At 39.0% G+C, this 9,189-nt stretch overlaps 1 protein-coding gene across 1 annotated transcript in view; it reads right to left on the bottom strand.

Moving 5' to 3' along the window:
• Positions 1-3,324: 3,324 nt before the first annotated feature.
• LOC144651272 (cyclin-D1-binding protein 1 homolog) overlaps positions 3,325-9,189 on the bottom strand; it is a 130,426-nt gene continuing 124,561 nt past the window's right edge. The window contains exons 6-12 of the mRNA XM_078511207.1: positions 8,221-8,294; positions 7,733-7,809; positions 6,991-7,113; positions 5,965-6,086; positions 5,147-5,207; positions 4,998-5,044; positions 3,325-3,923 (exon numbers count right to left, since the gene is read on the bottom strand). Of these exons, the coding sequence (XP_078367333.1) occupies positions 3,803-3,923; positions 4,998-5,044; positions 5,147-5,207; positions 5,965-6,086; positions 6,991-7,113; positions 7,733-7,809; positions 8,221-8,294 (625 nt within the window). The 3' untranslated portion in view covers positions 3,325-3,802. The remainder of the gene's footprint in view (positions 3,924-4,997; positions 5,045-5,146; positions 5,208-5,964; positions 6,087-6,990; positions 7,114-7,732; positions 7,810-8,220; positions 8,295-9,189) is intronic.

The following is a 9,189-nucleotide window of genomic DNA, read 5'->3' as shown; positions in this document are numbered from 1 at the left end:
CAACGCTTTAGGTGGCTGACGCATTCAGTATTTTCCAGCCCTTACACTTTAATGGAACAGTATACAACTCCTAATCAGGTAACTGCTATTGTCAAGAAAATGATCACAACTTATTGACCAATGATTAGGTATTTGTTTCATACCATTACTGTAATATCAACTGGTGAAGAATAGAAGTACTGAACCATAGTATAAGGGCTGGAAAACACTGAAACCATTTCAGCCGCGTTTCAAGGAATCCAAAAAAGCTTTACTTATCCCATATATATTTGTTTTGCAGTATTTTGTTAATTTTTGGACGATTTTGGGGGATGTGTGGGAGGCGATAGTTTTTCTCAAAGGATTAGTAAAATTTAGACAATTAAGAAATATTGGAGATTAAATGTGATTTTAAAATTTGAATTTGAAGTTAAAAATTGGTGGACGGACACCAAACAGTCTCCTGACAACCCAGAGTGCTCTTGCGAGGGGGTCAACTGTTTGTAGGTGTTTCCATTCTTTTCTTCAATCCCTTCTTTAAATCTCTTAAAGTTCCATTCAAATTCAGGTAGAACCCCACCTTAAGTTTTGTTCTTGTGAGAAAACAACAGAAGTCAAAGGTTGCGTGATATAACCAAGCATGGATTTTAATTATCCCTCCCTTTCCATCTCCTTAGCCTTTCACCCCCACCTGTCCCTCCCTTTCTACTCTCATTCAATTTAATGTTTGTTTACATTTCCTAACCAATTCAGTATCGTACTAATCTGTGCCAAGCAATCAGATAATAACAAAAATTTGCTTTAATTTTGATCTCCCATACCAAAACCTTAGAGTATAAACCGCTAATAAAACAAAACACACTTGATAATAATTCTCTGAGGTTAACGTACTAACTAACTTGATAACAAACCCCATGTCGTTTAAGGATTTTTACTGATCAACATAGAAAATAAGTTCACAATGGTTTGTTCCCAAAACGTTTTTTACTGTACAGAGGGTCTGTATATTGACCTGTAACTTGTATACCGTATTGAAAAATTCAGAACGAACCGACTTCTGCCCGCTACCATGATATCATGTTGAAAAATTAGCTCGTTCGAAACCGTAGCAAAATCGTTAGAGACAGACAAGATACAGCCGTTTACTGGCAGTCTTTGAAAATCCTGATTTTCGTCAAAATGAGCCAAAATAAAGTTTTAAAATGTCCTTTATCAATATGGTTCTTATCTTTTTATTCAATTCTATGAATTGCGTTTTATGCAGTACTGTCCAAAAAGATTTCAATTTCCTCAAAGTTTCGGGACAAATAGATACAAAATATTTCGTGCAGAATGTAATTTGATTAAGCGAATGTTTTCACGTCTATAAATACTTCAAGCAGTGAATGAAAAACCGTTTTGTTTTCATCGATGAGAACCACTTTCAAATAGTTAATGCATAAAAAATAACAATCAGATCAGAATACAATAATTATTAATGTAAGGTCTCGCTATTATGTCTCGGCAGAGATACCTCTTTTTTGCAAGTTTAAATGTATACACATTTCTTGTGAAATGTAATTCGATTCCATTGTCTTTTTTCGTGAATAAAACCCATTGGCCTGTTTTGTTTTCCTGGTCATGTTTGTCTGTGATTTTTACAAAACATGTGGTCTTTTTTTTCGGAACTTTAAGTTACTGATCTCGTCGAAAGACCTTCTACACCAATACTGTACATTGCCAATGTTTTGCTGACGTCTTGAGAAGTGTCTTGTTAACGTCATCAGTCAAATCTGAAATATATCCAAACCGTTTTGTGCAAACATTCTACTCTTTGTGACAGGCGACTTTGACGCCCAACTGTGCGGAAATGAAAATCGACATACTTCTTGCTAAATATATATATATAAAAAAGTTTTAAAGTGGAGTCCGCCTCAAAAAAATGTACCGCCAGACCACACTGCTATTTGTAGAAACCAGCAAATCGTCTAGTTTCCCACAAAAACATTGCGTGACATGAATGACGTTACCCCTTTTATTTACAAAAATAGCTTCAACTTGTCAAAGCAACCACAGTTTCACAATGGTGATTATTAGTACTTTACCCCTTAAGCTTTTTTCTCTGTCCTCCCGCCGAAGCAAAGAAGAGAATTAGATTGCAGATTAGCCCAAAAGTCGACCCAGTGTTCCTACAACGATTTACTGTCAAAAACTGAAATGAAACCGATTGGCCCAGGCTATCCCCGTCATTTTTAGCCGACAGGAGACTATCGTCTAGGACGACCAAAGGGTAAATTATAAATCGGCCACGCCCGATTAATGAGGCGAAGCTAAAGCTAAAGCGCGCTGATGAAACTCACAATTCAAAATAAAAAATCGCTCTTGGTATACTTTAGCTCATTGATATGATTTGTAAAATGCGTTGACCATTGTCAAGATGCAGGTCCGAAGATGTCATCTTAATTTCGACTTTTGTGAGATCCCACAAAGGGAAGAACAAACTGTTCATTTTTAAAGTTGAGAGGCGCGAACAAAGGACTATTATTGGTCATATATTTTTTAATTTCTCCAGTCAGGTGAACTTGCCCTGGTAGGCTTGTTCGCCGTCAAACATTTCCTAAACAATCCGAATCCGAATATCAGGTATAGGCTAGCCTTATTCCCAAGCGTTTGTTCCAGTGTTTCTACTAATTCAGCGTGGTTAACGTTATTTGTAGAGCTCGTCACTACTTAAAATTTAAAGTTTTAAAAAGATGTAAAGTACCGCCAGAATGTCGCAACAGACGACTATAAATGTTGCAAAATTCATGTTTCCTAAACCACACTTCTATGCTCAATATTATATCGCCGTAAAGCAGCCAAGCCTCTATTGCTGCCTTTAAAAAGATAATCTCTCGTACTCGTCAAGACTATTGCACGAGAGATTCGAAGTTAGTCATGGGGTTGAAGGGTGGTAAGGGGCCCCGCTGGAGTCCACTGGGGCCACCAGGTGCACTTCGTAAATGCCGGGAAATGCCCACCGTGTCATAGGCTCTACCACAAGTCGGCTGTCTCATGTCCTCTAACCCTGGTAATGCTGTTGTACTGAAGCTGAGCGACAACGGCAAAAGGCGGGTATCCGGCGCCTTTCAAATAACGGGATATTGTGGCTAAGGGAAGGACACCCTGACAGCAAAAACCCTGGCCCTCCAGGTTAAGGGTTGGGCATGGGGCCAATCCCCCATCACGTAAAAATTATTGAATTCGGAAACCGGAATAAACCGGCGCTATACCCACCTAGGGTTATGGCCATAAGTCAAGTAAGTCATCGACAGAAGGTTTAAATATGAAGAGGTTTGGATAAAGTAAAGACAACACAGACCTTCAGGCTCTTTATTGGCTTTCTATTATAATTTATTACTATTTAATAAAATTCTTATTCGACCGCAACTACAGTCGAAGAACCCGGCATCCTGAAAGAGACAGGCAACGTTTGGGGTGCTCGGATACGGACGACAAAAATTGGAAAGTGCTCGGGTACTAAGAAAATAATATTCCAACGACTGCTAGGTTAAAGGACGGGGTTTTTGCGCCTTTCGAGTTCGAGTGCCAGTTAAAAACATCCCTTTCATTAGCGGGAACAAAATGTCAGTGTTTGCACTTTTTTTCCTGTGTTACTCTTACTGTTTTCTCGCCAAGTTACCTTAATAAGCCCTTCTTTATTGTGCTTGTGGCTTATGCCGAATTTACTCCAAAATGTTCCAAAATCTAGGGCCTGAAATAAAGCGAGCCTAAGAGGCGCGTCTTAAAATACTACATTCTAAAGACTGTTTTTTTTATTTAATTCCAAATCCTTTAGCCGGCATTATGTATTGGTCTCTCCTTGTTCTTGTAGAAGACCTGTAAGTTTGTCCATGTTGTGGTCTATGGCTTTGTTCAAAAAATCGAGCCAAGTAGAATCCGACTCGAGCGTAAAATGTGAATTCCTGCAAAACAAGGTAGAGTTTGAATCAACACGGGAACATAACAGCAAACTAGTGTAACGCGCCCTACAGTTCCACAAGTGATTGATTACTTTTTGACAGGTTTTTGTTAGTTTCCCATTGCTTGACCAATCACAAACCAGTATCCAACAGAAAAATGTCAAAGATCCATTTTTAAAAAAGCATGCGTCGGTGCGTTTACTGCAATAAAGGGTCGGACCATTTGTTTGAGGGCGAGGGGTTGGGCAATTTCTTCTTGGTAAGAATTTTTTTCAGCATTGGTATTTGCAAAAAAATTTTTCACAAACCTAACCCTCTGCAAGATTTTTTTGCACCATCCATGTTTACCAGGTGAGGCTTACTTTTTTCCCCCATGCTTACTTTTGCTCGATTGTTGTTTCTATTACTTTTCTTATGCAAGAATGTTTTTCGTAATTGCCCAACACCACCCCCGGCCCTCCCCCCCCCTCAAAAATGGAATGATCTGTCCCTAAAGCAACTAAAATATTAATAAAGATGAATTTTTTCAACAATGACACGAGCATGGGACAAAGAAAAATTCTGAGTCCCCGACGGGAATCAAACCCATGGCCTCCCAGATACCGGTTGGGCGCTCTAACCAACTGAGCTACGAGAGACTCGTGGAGAGCTGGGCCATTAACTAGGTTGATATGTGACACGCGTCCTGCATACTGCTAGGATCAGCAATGAAAATTTAAAATTTACCTCTTTATTATTTACTACACTCTTGATGATTTCGACATTGCTGATCCTAGCAGTAATTTACCATCTTTATTATTTACTACACTCTTGATGATTTCGACATTGCTGATCCTAGCAGTATGCAGGACGTGTGTCACATATAAACCTAGCTAATGGCCCAGCTCTCCACGAGTCTCTCGTAGCTCAGTTGGTTAGAGCGCCCGGCCCAACCGGTATCTGGGACTCAGAATTTTTCTTTGTCCCATGCTCGTGTCGTTGTTGAAAAAATTCATCTTTATTATTTATCACCAAGCTTTAAATTTACCATCTTTATTATTTACAACTAAAATATTGTTTTCGCGTCAATATATGTACCTTGCTTTATTCAGCATTTCCTTCAACTGATTAGCTAGTTTGGATGCCTGGGATACATGAAAGAGAAAAACGAACAAAAATCTTGTACACCTCAATTATTTCAAGCTATATTAGGGTATTCAGGGTGCAAAAATGGAAAATTGACTCACAGATTCAGATACACTTTGATGATTCATCGGACTGTAAAGACTCATAACTACATCGTCAACACTGCAAAAATAAGGAAAAATCAAAACATTATTACTAGAACTTGTGTGCATTGGAGCGCTTTTCCAAGAAACTTTTGAAACCAAAGCGTATTAGATTGGGCAAGCCAAATGGTAAGTGATTTTGGCATTGCTGAGCACTTTAGTCCAGAACAGCATAATTCTAAAGCTGACGCTATAAACAAATGACCTTCCCAACGTAAAACATTGATTTTTTTCACCGTTACCTAGCGTGCATTGCACATTAGGGGGGGGGGGGGGGGATGCCGACAGCAAATATTTGATACCCTCGATTACTAGTCTCCATCATAGCCGTTTTTTGGATGTCTTTTTTGAGGGGAGCGTTTTCGTGACTTCCCGCCAACCCCTTAAAAAAAAACAGCTGCGAAGGAGACTACTAGACAATGGGTTAACTATTGGCATTCGCTCCACTGTGATGTAAAGATAAAAGTACGGTGGCTATTAACCTTTCTTAACAAATCACACATGAGTGCCTGTTTTCTGGACCAATAGGAGACCTATACCAAATGCGACCAGTGCGCTTCTTCAACAACTGAATATTTAATATGAACAATAAACAATCTCGGAAATAAGTGGCTGCATTTTAAGCTAAGGAAATGGCTCACAATCAGTCAAAGAGTGGGTATCTCCTGATCTTATCTATTTAAAAAAGTTTAATATCCATTGTAGACAACGAGAAGTCTTTCTGCAAATTTGTTTGATCTGCAAATCACTTTTTTCTCTCCTTATCACATGCGTACCTTGGACTAGTTCTCAGGACCTTGTCTGCCATTTTGTCTAGCTGCTGGATATTTTCCACAGATGTTACTTGGCCTGAAGTTTGAATTGCACTAGAAATTTTCTTTACACATGACCGACAGGCCTGAAAGAAAAGAACAATTGTGAAGTACGTATCAATATACAAACACTTAGTTGGACAGACAAATCAGTAGCCTCCCACAAAGTCGTTTTTAAAGGCAATCATGTTTTACAGGGAGGTGTGAAACACAATCGCCCCTAAAAACGACTGCATGGGAGGCTAACACATGAGCAAATGAGGAAAGAAAAGCATGAAAGAACGAAGGAATGAACACATGTGAGTGAACCAAAGAAAAACAAAACAAAAGAAAAACACACAAAAGAAGGCGTCATCCTTAACCGACTGACCATAGTTAGTAGAGGGAGACTAACTGTGGACTAACCGACCAACCCAACCACCCAGTCAGTCACTCAGTCAGTTTGAGTTTGTCAGTCAGTCAGTCAGTCAGTCAGTCAGTCATCAGATTGTCAGTCAGCCAGTCAGTCAGTCACTTTTTAGTTGGTCACTAAGTCAGTCAGTCAGCCAGTCAGTCATCAGATTGTCAGTTGGTCCGTCAGTCAGTCAGTCAGTCAGTCAGTCAGTCAGTCAGTCAGTCAGTCAGTCAGTCAGTCAGCCAGCCAGCCAGCCAGTCAGTCAGTCAGTCAGTCAGTCAGTCAGTCGACAGTCAGTCAGTCACTTGTTAGTTGGTCACTAAGTCAGTCACTAAGTCAGTCAGTCAGTCAGTCAGTCAGTCACTTGTTAGTTGGTCACTAAGTCAGTCAGTCAGTCAGTCAGTCAGTCAATCAGTCAGTCAGTCAGTCAGTCAGCCAGCCAGTCAGCCAGCCAGCCAGTCAGTCAGTCAGTCGTCAGTCAGCCAGTCATCAGTTGGTCACTAAGTCAGTCAGTCAATCATTCAGTTGCTAATCGGTCGGCTGGTCGGTCAGTCGGTCTTTCAGTCACATTAATCTATTTAACATCCATTACTAACTTTGACAAGTCCCACACAGGGAGGGACTAAAAGTTTGTCTTCACTTGACCAGCCCTGTTTATTTGATTCTGTATCATCATCATCATCATCATTATCACCTTGACATCCATTACACTTCTGAGCCTACAATAAAACAACAAAACCAACAAAGAAGTGAAATAAACTGTACTATAAAAAATTAATAGTAAGAGTCTTTCTTTATTTCTTGGGATTTTTATGTATAATTATTATTTGTTTCCTTATTGCTTGACCAACAAAAAACAAAGTAGTCTGTAAGATAGCATCCATCTCCTATGACATAAACTTCCATCATCTGGCCAAAATGAGTTAAAGAACTTTCAAACCACTTAATTTTCTTCTGGTCTTTTTTAAGGGTATCGTTTGAAATGTCTTATCAATTTAGATTTTTATATAGTTTTGTTTAACAGTGTGTGGGGCAGTGGTGAGAGTGCTTGCCTCCCTACAATGTGGCGCGGGTTTGTTTCTGGCCCTGTACCATATGTGAGTTGAGTTTGTTGTTGGTTCTCGCCTTGCTCCAATGGTTTTTCTCTGGGTTCTCCAGTTTTCCTCCCTCCTGAAAAACCAACACTTTCAAATTTCAATTCGACCTGGATAGAGGAACCACATGAAAGCCAGCTAGAGCTGATGTGGCTTCCTCTCTAAATAAAGCAATTTTTCTATTTATTCAGATACAAGCAGTTAAAATGTTAGATATTATTATGATGCACAAAGGCGTGCTTACCTCATCTAGCTCAGTGAGTGCATCTTTGATCAGCTCTGAACTAGACTGTAATATTGCTAAAACTGCTTGTTTATTATCTGGAAAACAAAATGATTATCTTCAACCTAACTATCCAATGCTTTCCTACTTTTATAGCCGCAGGCTATGTTAGATCTAAAATTTTAGTATGTTAGTCGATCCAGACAAAATCTTTTTTCTTGTTGCAAAAACAATAGCCATGGTTGGCTGTTTTCCATGTGGGCTAGTAAATTTAAACAATCATTTACTAGCCGATAACAGGGCTTTCAATAGGATTTGAAGTTTTGGGTGGCTGTCTTTGGGTGACACATGTTGGAGGGCAAGGCAAGAAGCTATAAAAATCTCCCCTTTGTACGTATCTGCATGAATTTTACCGGCAATTAAATATAAGAGAAATAAGATGTGCTAGACCAGATTGCCTTTAATTTATTGTACTAAATACGGGTTGACTAAGGTCTTTTTTCTGGTACCTTTTGGAAGGTTCTGAAAGCTATCGCAGTGTTCCCACAAAGTTCCTGTCGATTGAGTCTTGGCACTTGCGACACTGCAACACAAGACACAAACATTGAAGAAATGAACAAAACTTTCAAGAATTCCCGCCAATGTTGGAGTATTATTAAAACTCAATAATGTAATGAATAATTGAATTGTTTAGTTTGTTTGTAGTTTTGACGCTGACTGTTTTTTGATGTTTTTGAAAGTAACATCAAAAAACAGTCAGCGTCAAAACTACAAACAAACTATGTCATCACCTGACTACAATTACACAATTTTTAAACGCATTGAATTGTTTGATTGCAATTCCATTTTTCAGAGAAGAGTTCAATACAGTTGAAGCTTTCTTAATGGACACTCTCGTAAGCGGACAGCTCTACTTACTTGTTTGAAACCCTGTTTTAACTCCCATACAAACTCTGTATTTTTACATGAATTTCTTGTAAGCGGCCACGGACACTTTCAGAGATTGCGACTTAGACTTTTTCCCTTTTTTTAAGCTCCCGTAAGCAGACACCCCAAAGAAAATCCTATTAACAACCTCTGTATCTTGTTTTTATCAATGAACTTCATATTGCTGTTCGTCACAATGATTTTACAGTAATTACAGTACCATATTTTAGTGTTTTTTTCGTTGTCATCCACATCTGTCCGGTTATTGTTAGCGGGGCAAGCTCTGTAAGCCGCCATCTTTCCCCTACACCCCTAGTGCCCGCCCACGAAAACCATTCTTTTAAGCCGCCATGCAGCTCCAGTTCATTATGGACACTTTTTCGCGTCCTGATACTTACAAGAGCTTTGACTGTATTCAAAATTATCCAAAAATTAAAATTTTTAACTGGATGTAGTGATGGTTGGTTTAACCAAAGAGGGATGTGAGAATTCCTTATATGTATAAAACGAAATAGCAACATTTTTCTTTTGTTTTCTGTTTACCCAGTGGT

Source organism: Oculina patagonica, chromosome 4 (assembly GCF_052425735.1).
Source record: "Oculina patagonica isolate OP01 chromosome 4, crgOcupat, whole genome shotgun sequence".
Classification (NCBI taxonomy): Eukaryota; Metazoa; Cnidaria; class Anthozoa; order Scleractinia; family Oculinidae; genus Oculina; species Oculina patagonica.
This window is presented reverse-complemented; position numbering and strand designations above follow the sequence as displayed.